At 41.9% G+C, this 19933-nt stretch overlaps 1 protein-coding gene across 1 annotated transcript in view; it reads right to left on the reverse strand.

The window, feature by feature from the left end:
• Positions 1–19933, reverse strand: part of ABCA12 (ATP binding cassette subfamily A member 12) — a 58184-nt gene that overhangs the window by 20004 nt on the left and 18247 nt on the right. Inside the window, exons 17-33 of the mRNA XM_026048015.1 lie at positions 19183–19273; positions 17761–17940; positions 16137–16434; positions 13728–13842; positions 12068–12397; positions 11324–11393; positions 11089–11223; positions 10251–10406; positions 9321–9498; positions 7578–7796; positions 6756–6952; positions 6376–6536; positions 4931–5155; positions 4640–4778; positions 3040–3292; positions 1713–1799; positions 694–787 (exon numbers count right to left, since the gene is read on the reverse strand). Coding sequence (XP_025903800.1) covers positions 694–787; positions 1713–1799; positions 3040–3292; positions 4640–4778; positions 4931–5155; positions 6376–6536; positions 6756–6952; positions 7578–7796; positions 9321–9498; positions 10251–10406; positions 11089–11223; positions 11324–11393; positions 12068–12397; positions 13728–13842; positions 16137–16434; positions 17761–17940; positions 19183–19273 — 2928 coding nt within the window. The remainder of the gene's footprint in view (positions 1–693; positions 788–1712; positions 1800–3039; positions 3293–4639; positions 4779–4930; positions 5156–6375; positions 6537–6755; positions 6953–7577; positions 7797–9320; positions 9499–10250; positions 10407–11088; positions 11224–11323; positions 11394–12067; positions 12398–13727; positions 13843–16136; positions 16435–17760; positions 17941–19182; positions 19274–19933) is intronic.

The following is a 19933-nucleotide window of genomic DNA, read 5'->3' on the forward strand; positions in this document are numbered from 1 at the left end:
CGTAATAGCTGCATTTTAAGGAATAGCTAGGAATGTTCAACTAAGTGCACACTTTACCTTACAAACAGTATCACACTGTGCCCTGGGTCTTATTTCCTGCTGGAAAAAGTTGAAGACTGGTGAACAGCATGAAAGGGAGGTCAGCTGGACTCCCAGCTCAACACACTAAACTGGAAAGCTCTTGGGGCAGAATCTCTCTCTTCCTTAAGCATATATAAAGACACTAAGCCTAGCAGGGTCCATATCTGGTTCTGTATGTACCACTGCAATGCTAATTGTTACTATTAATCATCACTATTTATAATACTGAGCAAAGACAGATGGAACTACTTGTTGCATAAAGTTAAATTCTGAAGAGCAAAATATAAATAAAATGCAATCTTCCTTGTGAATACATGCTCACCTCTGCCAAATGGGACAATCACACAACAGTCAAAAACACTATTAAACCTTCTCCCACCAAGAGGAGCTAGACAGACAGATATATTAACATGTGAATCTTCAGAGGATGATGTTTCCTTCCTTCTCCCAAACTGATGCAGTCCATGGTTAGCCAGGGTACAAAAACAACAAAGCCATAAAAGAGACAAATCTGAACATCAGAGATGCCCTTAGTATCATGCCTCACAGATCCCGCAAGGCCTCCTAGTGCCCCATGTTCATTCAGTCTCTTCCAAGATTACTCAAGGTTACCTGGATGCCATCTGTACAGTTGCAGGCAGAATACTTGCCGCTCTCATCTCCGTTGGTAATCCACTGGCCAAGCATGTCCTCCGTTAAACACTGCCTGAAAGTGAGCACATTTTCCTCTGAGGTTCTCCATGTTCACGGGTGCAAATGACACTAAAGGCTGTCACGCTTAATGACAGCAGTGCATAGCTTAAGCAGAAGAGCAGAGCTTTTTGTCAACCCTAGCTGCTCCAGAAAATGCCCTTCCTGCAACTGAGTTCAGTGGCTCCATACACACAGCTCTCACTACTGCTCTCTGTGCCTGGATTTGTTCAGTTGATCAGCAAGAACCAAGACACTGCTCGACTCCCACAGGAGAGAGCACAGAGAGTCAGCAGGCAAAGGCCAAAATTATCTTACAGTTTAAAATTAGTAGCTACTCTTACTGCAGTAATTGGCAAGTCCTGTAATGGTGTAGAAGTTGTGCCTAGTCAGCAGAAATCCTTAAGTGCAGGCCTGCCCAGAGTTTAGTACCAATTTCTTGAAAATCTGCAGACCTCCAGTCAAGCCAACCCTTATGGCAGAGCTTTTAGATACAAACAGCTATTCTGAAAGCTTTCTGGGTGGGTTCAGCGCTATACATGGGATCATTAGCAAGGGAAGGGCTGCATAAGAGAACAGCCTGCTCTGGTCCTGGCATCCTATCACCACCAAAGCTGCTCCTCTACTCCAAGGAGTCCACTTGAATGTTGAATACTTCTGCAGGCAAGTGAACTCAGTGGTTTCAAAGCGCTGAGATTGGGGAACTCCCTACCTCTGCCCTAAAACACAGTGTAGTTTGCTGTGTTCAAAGATGCTTAGTCTTATGCTGGTAAATATGAACCTTCACTGCAAGCTACACAGGGACCCATGTAGACCCTCGCTAACATACGAAAAAAATCTGTAGGTGACTAAAGATTGTTAATAAGGTCTGATGGCTATTAATGTTAGGGCAGTCCCTCTCGCAGATCAGGAATTTAAACAGAAGATCGAGAACTACTTACGAGTCGCTTTCATTCATGCATGTGTTATCTGTTCCAGGGAAAGAAAGCATTGAAGCAACTAAAGCATCTGTGGTTTCATTAAAATTCCTAAGATATAACAAAAGGAGAGAAAAAAAGAGTGAGAGAGAGAGAGAGAGAGAGAGAGAGAGAGAGAGAAATGGTCAAAATACTTCTGCTACCAGAGGAAAACTGTGCCTGAATGAAACAGGATTTATTTATGAGGCTAAATAAATTATTATGTTAGGTACAGATGCTGCAAGCAATTTAAGTACATGCAACACATTAGGGCAGTCGCACAGGTTTAGGAGGACTCTCTGCTTAGAGCTGCACACCTACTCCAGCACTTGGCTGCCTCCAGAGCTAAGTAAGATTTTGATGCACTTTTGGACAATCAAAATTCTGTTCTTAGGGTCAGTAATCTACTGCAATTTTCAGGAATATGTAGGATGTGTTGTAGGTCATTCAGAAAGGTACTTCTCCCTTCTGATCCAGCTCTCTAGCAATCACCCATAAGGAAAGATAGAGAACATCAGGAATAAAAAATTCAGAGACAAGTGTGTCTGGCTCCTTCTCCCATATAATCTTACAGAAACATTGCTGGGAAAAAATACCTTAAAGTGGACATGTATGATCTGTAACGATGTCTGAGCTAAGTTTTATAGTTGTGACTTAAAGCTGAGAACTACTAGAGAACAACAGATTTTGACACCATAAAATGATGAGTTTTATCTTTTTTTTTTTTTTTTTTTTTTTTTAACACAATGAAATCATTCAGTGGCAAAGTTTTAATGACACTGAAAATCGCAAGCCCTTCAAATGACTGTGTGCCCTGGGCAAGCAAGATCTGGGCAGGAGAGTATTGACATTGTTCCTAAAGGAACTGTCCTTTATTGGCAGAGAGGAGGGTGATACAGACAGTTCACAGGACAGACTTGGATTCCAGACTAATTTTGGAGTCAACTGATGTGGATGCTCACATTTCTAATTAAAGGGAATGATTTCTTATTTTTTAAAGAAATCATTTGGGGAAAAAAAGGCTGTTACAGGGCCAGAGGTCTCCAAAAGCAAACAGTATTTCTAACATGTTTCATAGGTCATTCCAACTGAGAGGTTTTCTTTCTAGAGCCCTCAGCTTGCTGGGTCGAGCAAAGTCACATTCCCAAGAGACTCACTAGGAAGAAAATTTTATCATTACATGGTTATCTGCATGATTAAAAGCAGTAATCTGCTTAAAAATAAGCCTGATTGTAGAACTGGCTCTTTATAAACCAATAGGTTTGGTCCTATAGGTCCAATAGGTGCAGGGTCTAAAAGGAACACCACTTACCCAAAGAAATCTGCCTGGTCAGCTGTGCCATACAAGGAAGGGGAAAGAATCAGTTCTGGATATTCAGTCTCTTTAGTTCTCAGCGTCCCAAGCCCCATGGCAGCTGTCACAAAGAGGACTGGGAGGATGACCTGAGCAATGAAGCCTCTGACATCCCGGCGGGTGTGGTGGAACCTCTTAATGAACAGAGCTGAGGTCTTCTTGAGCAGCAAGGGCAAACCCTTCAGGCTTTTGGATCTGATCAGGAGCTGATCTGGGTACAGAAGAAAAATGCATTTTGTCAAGGATCAGAACACGTAAAATATAGGCAACTGAAGATTACAGGACCCCTGTATAGCTAAGTTTAGCCTCCTACTCTCCTTTACAGATGGAAAATAAAAACTACAAGGCTAGAACACATGCAAGCATGAAACAGTATCAGACCTAGGAGAGAACTCAGGTTTTGGCTTCGGAGTCACGTGCCCAAGTAATACTGATTTTCTGCACGATTTCTAATAAGTGTGTGTTGCTTATGCATTCTGACATCTTGCAAGACGAAAACAGACTTCCAGATGCAACAAGTCATCTACCTCCTACCTACCCAGCTGTAGCTTGCCAGGGAAACATATTATTCTTTTATATTAGCAAACTGAAAATTCTCATCATTTAGAAAGCAGGTCCTCAGACACAAATCAATAACAGAATTCATTCTGAAACAAGCAAACAAGGCACATAAACTAATCGATCATTTGCATGGACAAGGTTGTGGCATACTAAAAACAAAGCCAAACCCTGTGCAACACATTCGTCTTTATGAAATATTCATCTATGCAATACAACACGAAGCAAATCATCTTCAGTGCTCTCATTAGGGGAGACATAAAACACTTCTCTACAGATCTGAATTACTGTTTATGTTGCTGCACATTTAAAGTGCAGGTCAGCTCTGAGAAGTGAGCCTGAAAATACCTCTGCGCTGTCCCTTGGCTGTTTCTCTATCTATAAATGATATATTCATAGGCAAAAATATGTTTCTACTCTGTAAGAGAGGAGATGCAACCAGCTATTTACTCATTTTTAGGCAATGCTTCCTTCTGCAGCCCTCAGAGACACCAGTAAAGCCTGACACTCATCTGAACCTGATCTCACCCTGCTGTCTGGCCCTTTGAGCTGTTGACAAAGCAAAATGCATGAAAGCAGACCCAGCTCTGAGCTCTGCTGTCTCTGCAGCAGATGAAGGGGATTCCATAAAGTTTTTCTCAAATAGAGTTAATTGTAAGGAATTAGTCCTCTACATCAATTACAGCAGTTAATTGCAGAGGTATACATCTGTTTTTTCACCCACACACTGTATTTGATTAGATTAAAACCTGAATCAATTTGAAGGAAGGTGGATACAAACAGAACCCTCTGTAATTTATCCCATGACTCAGACTACTCAAACCAGTGCATCTAAACAACTGTTGAGCACTGTACTTCATGGAGTTATTGTTTCATGATTCCAGGTGGGGTGTTGCTTGGTTTGCAGCAAAGAAAGAGGACAATGGAGCCCTAATCAGTACAATTATCACTGTTTGCATCTTGGTTAAATCTGGAATAAAACCTGGAGGTAAATTAGTACCATCTCTTTCCGTGAAGGTATCTGTGCTCACAGACATCGCATCACTGCCCATTTGGCCACTGGATCCAGGCAGCTGTTGGGGCAATTCAGTATCTTCTTGCTGGCCGTTTCCTAGCTCTTTTGTCAGATTGAGAAACACCTATGGAGCAAGAAAACAAAAAGGAAGACTAGAGAGCTGCAGAGTGTGTAGGGGAGTGGATTCTGATTACCATTTCAGTAAATGGAGTTCTTTGGACTAGTCTTTCTTTAATCTCCACATTTCATTAAACTGAATGGATTCTGAGCTCTTACCTCTTCCACAGTTGTGTTTGAAATCCCATAGCAACCAAGGTGAAGATCATTCAGACTGGTATCAAGAGCTCTGAGAAGTGCCTGGTAGGCCCCAGAGACTGTCGACTTGAAAGGTGGAAGCACATACACAAGTTCTCCACCAATATCCTCCTTGAGATAAGCCTCAGGGAGGTGTGACTGGATCAGGGAAGTCACTGCTGCTGTATCACACTCCTCTATCATGTTCTGAAAATGAGAAACACATTGTGGTCACCAAGAGGGCTCTGAGATTGAGTTTGCAATTGCAGAATTCAACTGAAATCCTGTCTCACAGCAAAACCACGTAGATCATCTCTCAGTCCAGCCACGGAACACTCCTATTTAAACATCAAAGAAATAAAACTGGGTTATGGCCCTCAAAGGAGACATGGGAAGTTCAATGCCAAGCTGTGGTACAGATTTTCTCAGGCTCCCTGCTGCTAGAGCCGAGTTCTGGGTCCTTTGGGGAGCCATGCTTTGCACTGCTGGGGTCCATCCAGACTTGCATGTTCAGGGCTGGGCTCCCTCTGTCCACAGATGTGATGGAATTGAGCTGATTTAACCTCCTTGCACATGCTGGATGGTTTATAGCAAGACAGAGATAAAGCCTTGCTATGACATCTGCACTGGGCTGCCAGCACAAGCATAGTCCTTCTTCTACATTAAAAATGGGGCTTGCACATGGGTCCTTTTTAATTTTCTCTATCTTGCTACCAGTTTGGGAGAGAAGGTGATTTCTCTCTGTATCTGCACAGGAGAATATGTGCTGGGTCTAAGAATACTACCTTAATAAATAATAATAAAAGCAGAGTTTCCTGAAGCCTCCCTGTGCTCTGAGGGAAAGTGGGGGTGACACGCTGGGGTAGCACCTCTAAGGAGTGGTGTTCACACATCCAGACTTTCCGTTGTTCTTTGGTGTCTCCCTGCATCTAACACAACCTGCTGGCCTGTCACTCAGTTCCCGCTGACAGTCCTAAGTGGTCGCATTGCTGAGCAAGCTGCCAAGAGCTCTGACTTAGCACAAAGTGGATCCACAAACCAGGCAAATCTCTGTCCCTGCCACCAGCAGCATCTGCTGTGGCAGCCAGACCAACAAGGCACCAAAAGGGAGTGATGGTCCAGCAGGGAAGAGAGGATCAAAAAGCATCATGGCTCTGCAAGATCCTCTGGAAAATTTAGTGAGACTATAGTGGAATACCCATTCCACAACAAAGATGTTGAGAGAAGACTGAGATGAACCTTCTGCAACATGCTTTATTGCTGGAGGACACTATAACTTGTCTCTTTTCCTCCTGCCACACAACTGATTAGATATCCCACCCAAGATGTTTATCATAAAAAGAAACATTTTTCTTTATATCAGTCTGAAAATTTAGGGTGAACTCTACATAAATCTTCATGCATTCTTATAAATACCGTACACAAACCTTCTTTTTGGTGAGAGTCAGGTGGTACCCATCACCAAAGGTTTCCTTGAGATAGAACGGTGACCCACAGCATTTGAGCCCTCCATGCTCTAGGAAGGCAATTCGGTCACTCAGCACTTCTGCTTCATCCAAGTGATGCGTTGAGAGAATAATGGTTCTGCCTGGAAAACACAGAGCTGAGGTTTGCCAGCGCAGAATAAGCACACATAACGAGGAGAGACAGGCGAAAGCTGCACTGCATTCGAGGACACAATATCAGGTGAAAATAAACAGCATTTTTTGGGAATTAACAAAAAAAATTCTTTGAGAATTAAAAAAAATTTTCCAAAGTGGCACACTTCACCTTTACCACTGGGTGGCATCTTGCCTCATCAAGGTACCTTTTTTATTCTTGGAGATGATTTCCCAAATACTCCTCCGAGAGCATGGATCCACCCCTGTGGTTGGTTCATCCAGTATCACCACTCTTGATCCGCCCAGGAGAGCAATAGCTATTGACAACTTCCTCTTCATCCCCCCAGACAGGGAGCCAGTTAGTTTATGACGATGGCCATACAGTCCAGTCTCCTTCAACGTCCTTGAAAACAAAGGAAAAACAAACCCTAAAGGTTGCACTTTAAGAATACTGTAAAAGCAGAGAACCTGAAAACAGCAAACAACGTAACTATAGATGAAAAACTGCTCAGATGTGGGCGGCCCTGCTGAGCGGTTACAGTGCTGAGAGATGATTCACCCTGCAGCTCAATCACTGGGATTTTAATTTTAACATTTTTAGAGTGTTTTCTGACAAGTCAAGGTTAAAGGCGTAACCTCATAAACTGAGAACATCAAATCCAAATTCCCTGGGATGGTCTGGCTGCGTCACTTCCTTGCAGAACCAATAAAACTAGCATCATCTTTCTGACTTGTTGATTAAATCTCTTTCTGGGGAAAACTATAAAGAATCAAGGACCAAACCTGTAATTCATCTCCAAAGAATTGCCACAGAAGCTTGTAAACCCCCTGGAGAAGAGACCTTGTTTTCTTAGTCACAGATGTCAATGCTCAATATATTCCCCTAGTCAGACCTTATTTGGACTCTTAAGATGAGCCTTTAGCAGAGCTCAAAATCACACATCTGAACTTTGCAGTGGCAATGATGACATTACATAATAAGTAATTCTGGCAGCCCTCTCCCTTCTCCAGCCCTGCTATTTTTATACCTGTTCACTTCGTGGTAGAGCTCCTCTTTACTCCAATGAGGAACTTTGATGTACCCATAGAGCAGCAAGTGCTCCTTTGTGGTGAGGTAGTTGAACAGCACGTTGTGTTGCATACACACCCCCATGTTCTTCCTGATAACCTCCTGGTCAGTCTGGATGTCCTTGCCATAGACAACAATAGTACCCGATGATGTAGGGAACAGCCCGGTCAAAATAGATCTGAAAGGGAAAAATAAATAGAAAAGGAAGTAAAAAAAGGAGAAAGCCACAAGAAATCTTTCCACGGTCTTGTACCCATCATCACTTGCAAGGCTTCCTTACATCACCATCATGCTTCTGTATATAGCTAGACACGAGAAAGTTCAGCTTCTCCTGGTGCTTTGGCTGAGGGGTGGCTGGCTAACACGCAAAGGCATCCTTCCTCCTTCACCTCTGTGACAACACGGGGGAAATATTGAGCTTGTACACTGAATTCTGGTGACTTTTAACATGCACTTTCATCCCCACCAATCTTTCCCTTCCTAAGTCAGATTACTGTGCACAACTCGTACCTCAATCCACACGAATCCCCTTGGCTTCCACTTTAATCCTTGGAAATTCATTTAATGCAGGTATTCTTCATCCTTTGAGGTCTGGCTGCAGTGTCTAGGCTGCTTTTGATTGATATCCACATCAGAGCTAGAAAACCACATCTTCTCTTCCTAACCACATCAGAGCAATAGAAACCTGATTTCACTGCCATTATTAGCAGGAGACAAGGGAGGACTCCCAGACAAGACACCTCATGGAGGGCAGCACTTCCCATCTTGTTCAAGCAAATAGTTACTTACCTAGCAACACCTAACAGACCTGAGTTAAAAAACTTCTATCCTGAATAACTACGTGCACAATATGGGTCATTTTTATCACTGTCCTGCTGGGCCTAAAGAGAAAAGATGCATCTCAGACTGCCCTTCACCTTCCCAGAGCTTTTCTCTCTCCTGAGCCTTTTAGCCATCATTAAAAAGAAAAGGAGAGGTAACTTGTGACCTTACTCAGGATTTGAGATCTACGCTAAGTTTCTAGAAGCCATTATATTCTTCTATATAGCAACTTTGCCTACACTTTGCAAAGGGGGCATGAGATGAATTTGTAATTAGCTGGGATGGAATGCTCACCTGTCAGTGTTTTTGGCTCTTCTGGGGGTTATACTTATCAGCTTCATGTGGCTTTCACATTGATGCATATATATGTATGTATATATCAGTGGGGAAAATCAAGTTCTACAGGTCTATTTCAGGGCTGTCATCTAACAATTTAAATAATAAAAGGCAACGCTAAAAGGACTGAAAGGTCAGCAGATTAGCCCAATGCCCTCCCTGTCCAGCCTACACATATGCACAGCTTAAATATACCATTACTAAGCTTTTTTTGCTAATACCACTCAACCTTGGTGTGAGCACAAGCTGCTGACTGCTGATCAGCCTAACCCTGGGCACCAGAGCATCGCTTGAAGAGCGGCTCTGCTGTGCATTACAGGAATCCTGCAGACTAAGCAGCATATTCCTATGCAAAAATAGGAATATCCTTTAACAGGTGAAGGTCCTGCTTAGGTTGTCAAAGAGTGAGATGAAACTACAAAGAGATCAGGTCTACTAAAGCATCTTATTCAGCCTCAAATCACTGTGTGGTCCCACTTGTTGCCTCCTCTACGGACTGCACTCTACAGAAAAAGAAAATAACTCTGCTTTAAAGGAGACATACATGGTCGTAGTCTTCCCTGCTCCATTGTGTCCCAGCAGGGAAGTGATGTTCCCTTCATAGAAGTTTAGGCTGAGGTTCTCCACAGCAGCTTTGGATCCATAGATCTTGGTTATGCCATTGAGGGAGACTCCTAAGGTGAGGTCAGTGGGCTCCGGTTCGAGGTGAGGAGGGGGTGCACCTGCAACACCAAAGGAAGGGTCAGAAGACAAGTATTTGTGCTGCCTTTTTTTCTTTCAGGGCTTTTTTTTTAAAAAAAACAAATGTATCAAAACTAAGCATCTTTCAGCTAGGAATGTAAAGAATATTTTGAAGGAACTGTATCTTTTTGTGCTCTCCAGGATTTCTCCCTTTCACCTCTGCAACTTCTAATAACTCCTGACAATAAACATTAATCACTTTCAGACAGGTCTTGTATTTAAATGTTTCAGGGCACCTAACTTAATCTACGCTAAGCCAAGAAAAGCAGAGGGCAGAGAGCAAAACTACTGAGATATGTTAGGTAGGATCAGCAAGCACTTACGTGTGGTCTGACAATATTTTACAGGTTAGAAAGAGAGAAAAATAGAAGCACGCATCTCTTTTCCCAATTGGAAACCTGTATTTGATTGTACAAATAAAAATGTATTTCTACACAGAGCGCTGCAGTGAGATCGCTATATCCAAGGCAACTGCTCACCTATAGCATACACATAAACAAATATAGATACAAATACTAGTTTAGAATTCCAAAACAAATAGGAAGTAAAATTTAAAAGTGATGTCTCCTTTCAGATATGTAGCAGCTTTAAAACTTTCCTATGCTACAAAATTGAGAGGAACACAGAAATGTGCTGAGTGTGCCCACAAAACTAACAACTACATAGAAAATGGTGTCCCTTCATTTACTTAAGATATAAGCTAGCATCATTACCCCATCTAGCATTCACATACATATCTTATTGCTGATGGTGGCTTCTTTCCTTAACAGCAGTTTGGTGAAGAGAAAGGCTCTTCGTTTCTCATTCCAGAAGGGGATATAACCATTGTACTCAATCCAGTAAGACGGAAGCAATGGAAAATACCAGGGAGCAGCCATACCGTATCTTCCTGCATTAAGAAGAGGAAAGATATTCAAGTATCCTACAGGATACACCACAATTGGGATATGCTCAAAGAAAAAAAATCTGCGGAGAACTCTCTCCTCTCTATATGTGCTCATGCACTACGGACACTTGGTAGAGGATATTCTCATGATTGACACAGCAGGAAGTATTAGCTAATATATTATTCTGAATAACTTCATAGCCAGAGGGCTGGAGTACTTTACATTTTCCACTGGGTAGATTTCTGCGTGCCAGGGGACTGCTTCATTAGGTGGGAAAGAAAAGCAAAAGACAAATGTACTGTCTCTTGCCCACGGCAGGAATTACGTTTTGAAATCAAATGATATAAGTAATGCAACACAGAATCACTTGCCTGACAAAAGCAGGCTAGCGGGCTCTGTTCTCCTTTCCATCAACCAGAGTGCACACATCCTCCTCTCCTCCCTTGGTCTCCACTTACTCAGAGGTCCCAACTACCCATGTGATTAGCAGGAGAATCCTAATGCTCCCCTGCTCTGTCCTTTCAAAGGATCCATTAATACTCCCAGACCCACCAACTTAAGTCCATTTTGATCCTGAAACAGGGGCATCCTTGTGTGTGCTGACTGTCTTATTGCTTTAATTCCAGCACTAGCCACTGTTTTCTCCAGGTATACTACTGCAGTCTTAAAGTTTCATATCATTACCTGGGAAAACATTCCTTATATACCATCCCAGAATGAAGTAAATGAGAGAATCTATCAGGATAAGCCAGCACATCCAGCCAAAGGAAGTGTTGTCTCCAATCATTGGAGATTTATACATGTTGTCCCACTGCAGACCTGCAGAAAGGAATTTAGAAATGCAGACAAAGGAAACCATGTTAATGAAATGACACAATCATGACAACTCAAAGTACAGTTCTGTTTGCAATAAACATACCTATGCCCTGGGCCTCATATCGAGCAATGTATTGACTTGCATAACTGAATGCTGTTGGAGACAACAGGCTCTGTGGAACAAAAAATATTGATACAAAATTGTTTATGAATTAATCTCAGAGAGAAATCAAAACAGTCAGCAATCAGATACCTCACAGACTTGATCCAGGAGCCTGAATTAGTGATATTTATTCCAATAGCCACTCAAAGAGCAATGGACTAGATCAGTGACAGGTGACACTTTGAGGGACAGGCTATAATCCTGACTTAAGAATCCTCCTTCCTTTTGTTTCCCATATTCAAGGCCAAACTTCCTTCCTCATACAGGGCACTAATCTTCCACAAGTAAACACGCATAAAGAACATAGGTAATTAGCTGCTACCTAACCCGCTTACTGGACACAGCCTTACTGTTCACAGAGGCTGCAGCTAAGCCATTTGGTTTTGCAACTAGAAAAGGCAACACATACAGGTCAAGTTACTCTGAGCTGACAGGCTGTGATGTATTAAAATGCCACAAGTATGGCCTTCACTCATGGGACAAAATTCTAGGTTTTCCTTCAGCAGACCCCCCACAAACTTCTTGTCATGTGCTGCTGCATTTGTCAACACCCACTTCTGGAGTTTAGAAAAGCACCAAACTCATGCATATTTGTGACACAAATCATAACAGAAGTGCAAGTTTACGTAAAGCTAGTGTCTGTTTTCACACACGTGATCCTTGTTACTGAAAAGCAAAACTTACCAGTAGGCTCTTCACAGAGAAGCTCAAGTGATTCTCAATGACAAGCAACACTATGAAGGGGAAGAAGGTGAGGATGTACACAAGACTGCCCACCAAGGCTGCTATGTTGGTGTTGTTGAAGAAAACACTAATGAAGTAGCTCATGGCGATGATGGAGAGGCTGTAGTCCATAAGGTACAGGAACAGGAGGGCTGTGTTTGTTTTTGGAAGGATGTCACCTGCTTTCAGAACGATGACGAGGAAGGTGACAGTGATTAAAAGGAAGATGGCACACTCTATGAACCAGGCGATGAAATGGCTGCTGGCATTAACGCCCATCATCTTCATGTACTACATAAAGGTGAAAGAAAGAACCACAAACAACTGCTAAGACATCTTTTTTGCTGATATTGAACTGTTTCGTCCTTCTCTTTTCAGTATCTCGACAGGGCATAAAATCAAAACACACTTTCACATTTTGGCATAGTGTCATACTGCTGACAAGGGAGAAACCAAGCACTCGCGTTGCTGGCATGTCCTACACTGGCAAAACAGCCCACTGCCAAGGTCAACATAGACAGGATCTACAAGTACAAACTGTTGCATCCCACAGGCCCCAAAGACACAACTGCCTTTGGTTTGTTGCTTTTCTAAAGCATTTTGTTTACTTTTAAAAATAACACCATGGAAATGGGTGGTTTGAGTGTAAAGAAACTTTCAAAAAAATATTTGAAATAAAAATATTTAACCCTCGCCAAAAGACAATAATAGGTAAATTAGCATGGTTCTAATGAAGCAATATTAAATTATATCATCTGATGAACAAGTCTAAGACTTGTGTAGCAATGGAAATTTATATTGCACAATCCTGAAGGAACACGAGCTGCCAGCATCTTGTTATAGGTTATTATACCCCTAAAACGACTGCAGACACCTTGATTCTTAGAGACAATGAAACTAGATTCACAAGACCAGGATAAGCGGCTGTCAGCTAGCCAGTGGAGTTTGTTCATTTTAATCTTATTACAGTTCATAGAGCACCCTTTTTCTGCTGAGTTTTTTTTTGGTGAACAAGCGTTTGTTTCCATGGCACCAGATGAAAAACAAATCTGCTGGAGCTTTTGTTGCTTGCTGAAGCTTAGTTTTACAGAAGTTCTTTGCTGTTCATCTCTGTTGACTTTGTTCACAGTGAAAACCTGAATTAATTAAGTAAATTCCATTTGTCTCCCTGTCATTTCTTTTCCAATAGGCAAGCGGAATCAAGAGCTCCATTTCAGAGGAACTAATACAAGATGTAGCACCTTTTGAAATATTTAGTAATTTCAAGGATAGGAAATAAGTCCACTTTTCAGGTCTTCATCCCCACTAGGCATGACTTAACATAAATTTTAGACAGCATTTAATCTTCAGCAAACTTGTAATTTTTTGACAGCCCAAAGTTTCTAGTATTCAGAACTACAAAGTAATGGTCTCAATACTTTATGGGCAAAAGTCCTGCATTTTTAGTTTTGAACTTGCTTACAATGTCAGAATTCAAGCAGTAGGTCAAACAATAGGTATTCAGAACACCATTTTCCTTGATGCTCGTTTTGCTCCATTTAATATTGCACATGAAATGTACTATTGACTACTAAGGAAAATCTGTTTATAATTTTGCGTGCCCCAGAAAGCTTCAGCGTACCTCATAAAGCCTCAGATCTTTCTCTTGAACAAGTGTTTTAACAAAATCAGCTATAAACAGCACCCAGGCAGCCATCAGAGCAAATGGAAGAGAGTAGGTCACGCTGGTTAAGAACCTGTAAAAGACAAACACGGGCTTTAGCTGAATACAAAATGCTTGGAGGATTAAGGATTTATACTGAATATATTTTTCAGAATAATACTTTGGCACAGGAGGAGAAAGGCTTATATTTCAAAACATGGAACATAATTAATAATTACAAAAAAAAGCCTATTTTGCTCTTGCATTAGATTTTCCATTCATAAAGCTACTGCCTGTGGTTATTTCCAGCAATGTCTGGAAGTAACTTTGCTCAATACCACCACTGGCTTGAGCAGGAACTGCCACTGGGCAGGGACATCTCCTGGCTCTCTGATGAGGGGCATCTCCCAGTTTGAAAAACTTCAGCCAGTTCTGTCACTAAACGTAATGGCGAAAATCTCTAATCAGGCCATATTACCTTGGTCCTTGAGTCTGGATTTAGGTGCTTCCCAGCAGAGAGACATATCTGCCCCCCCATATCTGCAAGGTGGACTTCACAGTCCTCTATTCCTGGCTTTAATCAAAAACCTTCCTCCCATGCTCAGTGTGCCCAGAGAAAAGAAATAACAACGGCCAACAGTAAAACCCTCCTTCTGTGATGGAAAGTGTGTTTTTACAGCAGGAGATTCGCTTCATTTTATCTACAGGGCTTATTCTTCCCTTCTTTATTTCTAGCCCTGGCTTTAAACAAATACCAGTGTTATTTCCTAGGAAAAGTTTAATGTGCAGTAACAGTAAAAAATGAACTTTGGGGTTTCATAATTTTCTCTCTGAAAAAATGAAAATTTTCCCCAAAGCAGTGCTTTGAGGAAAGGCTTCTGTACAAATGAACTCATATTTAAAACAAACAATAAAAAGGCATTTCAGTAACTCCACTTCTTTATTTTGGCTAGCACCTTGTGCATGATCTCTAGGCTATTAAAAATGCAGCATTTCCCCACACCTTCTGCACAGTGGTATACAAGATTTTATCGTCTCCCTAGAGGATGGCAACTATGCAATAACGATCAATAGACATCCATTTTATAATGACTTCTTGGGGATGCAATTCCAAAGCCTTTAGGTATTTTAATAATTGAGCAAATTCATGTCCCTCTGAACCTGGGGGAGGGCGAGGATACCAAAAGCAAGTTGTGTTTTTTTAGCAGCTCAAAAACAAGAAAGGGAGCAGATAACCCTGTACTACCTGGCCCTGGCAGCCAGTTAATCATGGTATAGGAGTATCTCAGAGCAATAACCCATATATTTGCAAGCAAGCAGTTGACATTTGGGATGAATACCTACTGCCTGCGTACCTAGAGGAACAAAAAAGTGGCAGGCACTTTGTATGCAGTTACCTTACAAGATTATAGGCCCCTAGCTCTCCTAAGTGATAGGACAACACAAGAGGTTAATGTGTCTGCTCCAGCTCCTGCTTTTAGCTCACGCAGGAGACACGCGGGCTTTTCAGTAGGAAGAGCTCCTGGGCTGAGCCTTTACTCCCGGTCCAAGCAAGACACTCCTATTATCAGTTGTGCCGTGACTGTCCCCCCACCACTAATACTTGCTGAATATCCTTCAATGCTTTGTAACGGACATCAAATTCCTTCCCTGGGTGTTTTTCACCCGGTTTGACCGCCAGCTGTGGTCAGGGCAGTAACTCAGAGGGAGAACTACGCTGCCAGGTTTCCAGTGCCAACCACAATTGTCTTGCCAGAGGGGCTGGTCCTCAGCTGTGAGATACTGGCTTCTCTGTATTGCATTTGGCAGAGGTACAGTTTATACTAGCTGCAGATCTAGCTCAAGATCAGTGGAAAGGAAGATAATCCAAAACTTTGGATCTGCTTTATCATTCAAATCTTATTCTGGGCCACACACCATTCACACTGCACTGCTCTATATAACCTCCTGTGAACCCTGACAACTCAGTGTGTCAAAAGCTCCTTGGTCTTCCTCTATCACTGTGGAGGAGAACAGTACCATTTCATATTCCTTCTTACTGTTCTTGATGTATCTGTGAGAGGCACTTGCATTGAGAACTGTTCACCATGTACTGAATATTAGCTGCAACTGGTGGAACGAATAACAAATACCACAGCTACATAGCAGTGTCAAGGAACAGAGCTCAAACTCGGGGCCTTTTTTTTGCTCAATAAATACATTTTCTCATTCTGTTGTTCTGTCTACATGTAAACATCCAATAGAAGCCAGTCTTATCTTTAACCTGAGCCCTGCCAAGTCAAGTTAGTTCTACAACATATGAAGTAGAGGCAGCAAATTACATCTGCAGTAAAACTCACAGCTACCATGACAATTCCAATATGAGGACAAAAAGTCACATAAACTTACATATCCTTATTATAGCAGGGGTAAGGCATGGCCTGGACTTGAACAGCTACATCCTCCAGCCTCTTCCCAGTCTGTAATTCAATAATGGATCTTTCAATGCTGTCCTGGATATAGATAAAGGCCCGGCTGTAAATCTGGCTCTGCGAGGTTGAATTGTGCGGACCCACTGTCCAGATCCGCTCCCTTATTCTGTTGGTGGTTTGGGTAATCCTGCTGCTCATTCGGATGGTGTAATTGAGCACCGGAGGGAGAACATGCTGAGGGTCACTATGACTTGAAGGCAGCTTGAAAATGATACCTTAGGAAAGAAAGGGAGAATGCTTTTATCCACCTTGAGTCAATAGCATTAGAGCAGTACACACAGATACATGAAAAACTCTAGTTTCCTTTAGTTTCTTCTGCACTACACACCTCTGCAGCCACTTGCACTTCAGAACGTGACCGATGATCCTCGCTGCTAAATACACAATATACCTTAAATGCTTTCCCCGTTGAGCATCAGAAAGCCCAAAGGCTCTCAAAATACCCAGCTGTGTTTGGAAAAGCCTTGGCATTAACACGGACTGACGCATATCTATTGTGTATGTGACTCAGCACGTGCACTGTTTGAGAGATCTTGCATAGTGATGCTCTGACTTAAAAACCTCACAGACTTTGTTTTAAACAAGGACAAGTTCATGGACTACATGCATTTTTGTGCACACAGGATCTCATACAAAGTTGAGAAATATCTTAGAAGCTAAAAGCTTTGTAAGTTCCTGGTAGGCAATGGTGTGCTGTAAGTGAAGTCTGGCAGATGGGGTACCTTCTGTTTTAAAATGCCTGTTTGAATAGAGGCAATATACCACAGAGGGTTCTCTTTCCAGAACATTTTGCATAATTATTTAATATATAAAGCATGAAAATTGAATGGAGGAAAAGCATAGAGGAAACTTGTCTACTCCTGATGAAGTATTAAAATTATCATGGTCTGATGATTCAAGAAAAGGAAAATTTTATGTCAATACTTGAATCATGAGACACAAAACCAAACAGGTCAAGAGAATTGTAAATAAATTCTAATTGACAATACGCATTTAAAAAAAAGCCTAGTATTTATCATTCAAATTAAGATACTATCTTTCCCCACTTGTTCCATTCCATGGTGTGACCTAATGCTGCAAGCCACTCCTACAAAATGTAAAAGCTTTAAACATGAAGAGACACTGTAGTACTGATTTGTTCGGCTCTAACATCTAAAGAATTTTGTGATCTCCTTATAAAGTGGACAGTCTCAAATCTTGCTCAAGAAAAGCACTTTTTTTCTCTTTAGAGGGAGGCCTGATAGAAGCTCTATCATGAAGATCTACCAAGGGCACTGAAACTTCGTTCAGTTGAGAACTAATCTGGAGAAAAGATGAGTCTACTAAAGGCTTTCTATACAAACATTGATGGTATAAACCATGCAGAAATAAAAGGGATAGTGCAAAATACTGCCATAAGGAGATCTGAGAGTGCTGGTGGGCAGACCCGGTGTTGTGTGTCTAGAGCCATGACTACGACAGTCACTGATGGAAAGCCAAGCCTCTTGCACTGGACCCTCATCCTGTACCTAGACTAATTCTAACTTGAAACTGCCACATACTTGCAAAAAGTTCATTCTTCAAAAAGAGCTCTTTGGCCATCATTTCCATTTCCTCCAAGCTTTTGGCTGCTTGAATGCGATTAAATGAGACACATGAGGACACATTCACAGCAAGCGTAGCTAACGTATTCAACTGATGGACAATGTCGGCGTTGTTCTGTAATTCCAATCGAATATTATCTGGAAAATAAAATTCAGTGGCATCATCACACAACAAAAGCAACATCAAATCATTTTGCTCTTTACATTAGCAATGACACCAGGAAGGAAAAAAAGCCATCATACTATCCATTAAGTGTAAAATACATTTCTGCACTTAGCAGGGCAATGAAGGCATGTTGTTGACCCAATTTTTATGTTAATCGCTCGTAATGTACTCGTGAGCTTGCCCTTGGGAGGATGCCAGCAATGGAATGTGACAGCCATCCCAAATCAGAAGTTGCTATTAACCTGCTGGGTTTTTAGACTTGAATGTGACGCTCACCATTCATTCCACATGTAATGGCTTTCGATGTAATCAGCACATCTGCTGAGCTGCTCTGTCTCAGGGGAGAAGGTGCTTTTGCCAGGCATATCAAGCAAAAGCTAGGTCTGTTGTGCTGATGTGTGTACTAAACCTGATAATGCAGCTTAATAAAGATACTGTCATCTCCTGTTTTAAAAGGTGACTGCATAATGCAGTGTAACTAATACGGAACAGCTGCTGCAGGGACTATGATTTTACTGGCAGTGCAGACAGAGGTACTACTTGTGAGATGACTAGTAGGCAGGGTTCACTGTAAACAGTAGGTTGATATCCTTTTGACTGTAATGGACTTGTATAAGCTAGATGTGTAGGTACAGGTATGAGCATCCACTGAAAAAATGGGAAGGGGCTGTGAGCACCTTACCATCAGCTCTGTTAGCTGGTGACTCCCATAATGCACATCAGGAATTCTCACTGTGCACAACCATGCACAACTGCTGAAGAACAACAAATTCTGGCAGAGTATCTTTCTTAATGTCCTTGACTTGATCATCCAGGATTCTTTTATTTGATCCCTTCCCTTTCTGCTCTGGGAAACTTTTAAGCTAAACCCTGTGGGTGATGTGAATGAGGTCTACATCATTTCCCACCGGAGTCCCAGGTAGCTCATTTGAAGTGATAATTACAGCTAAACAGTGTCCTCCAGTGGCCACAATGAGCTGCAAAGATTCCCATCCTCCTACTGCTGTCGTTTTTGCGAGCAAATTCCCTTCAAGCAAGTCCTTTGCTTTCTAGAAGACCTTGCCCACAGGCTACTAAGTTTTTTTTAAATGACAGCTGAGATTGCCATGTGCTAAAGATCAGATACTGGCCACAGGAAGAGGATCCGAGGATGGATCTGGAACTACCAATGTCTGGAGCACAAACAGGAAGGCAACATTCATGGACCAACTTACCCAGCTCATTTATTTGATCCAGCAGTTCAACTGCATCCAAGTCCACCATGAGCTTGATAAAAACCTGCACAAACGGATTCTGCAGGGCATTCTATCAACAAGCAAAGAGAGAGAGCATCAGTTTGGTCACAAGTCCTGTGAGCTTATTCAGTGCATTTCTAAAGTAACACAGAGCAGTCTCCTTCACAGAGCATTTATACAACCTCCTCCTACTCTTTTTTTGACCTTCCATTTTTCATTCTCTGTATATCATGATGGGGAAATGATAGCAATGAAAAGGACTTCAGTGTTTCTTGAAATCAGAAGACACCTTTAGACACCACTAGAAATTAGTCTCCCCTGGAAAAAAATTGGAGTTTGAAATCTTTGTTAGTAAATGGCCCTTCTGTCTGCTTCAAGTCGTGTAAACACAGCCAGAGTGCAATGAAGGGGGTCCAACGTGTAGCTAGGAGACCAGCTGTCAGATGTTTGTTTGAATTGTACGTTATTCCACAAACAAATGCAGGCAACAGAGAGCATTTCATTTCACTTTCACACATTCCAGCCTGGATTCTCTCACTGTGCCACGGAAATTGCAACGTGTTCAAGCCACTGAAATTAACTTATAATGCTTTAGGGTTCCAGAGATCTCATTTTTATAGAAAGCCACCATAGTCTTGTGAGAAAAGGAGACAATTTTTATGGGGGAGAATGCAAAGCAAGTACATGAAACACTACAGCATTACTGCTTTCTGCATCCAAGCAAAGATAG

The sequence above is a fragment of the Nothoprocta perdicaria genome, unplaced genomic scaffold (assembly GCF_003342845.1).
Source record: "Nothoprocta perdicaria isolate Ctin4 unplaced genomic scaffold, notPer1 scaffold_11, whole genome shotgun sequence".
Lineage (NCBI taxonomy): Eukaryota > Metazoa > Chordata > Aves > Tinamiformes > Tinamidae > Nothoprocta > Nothoprocta perdicaria.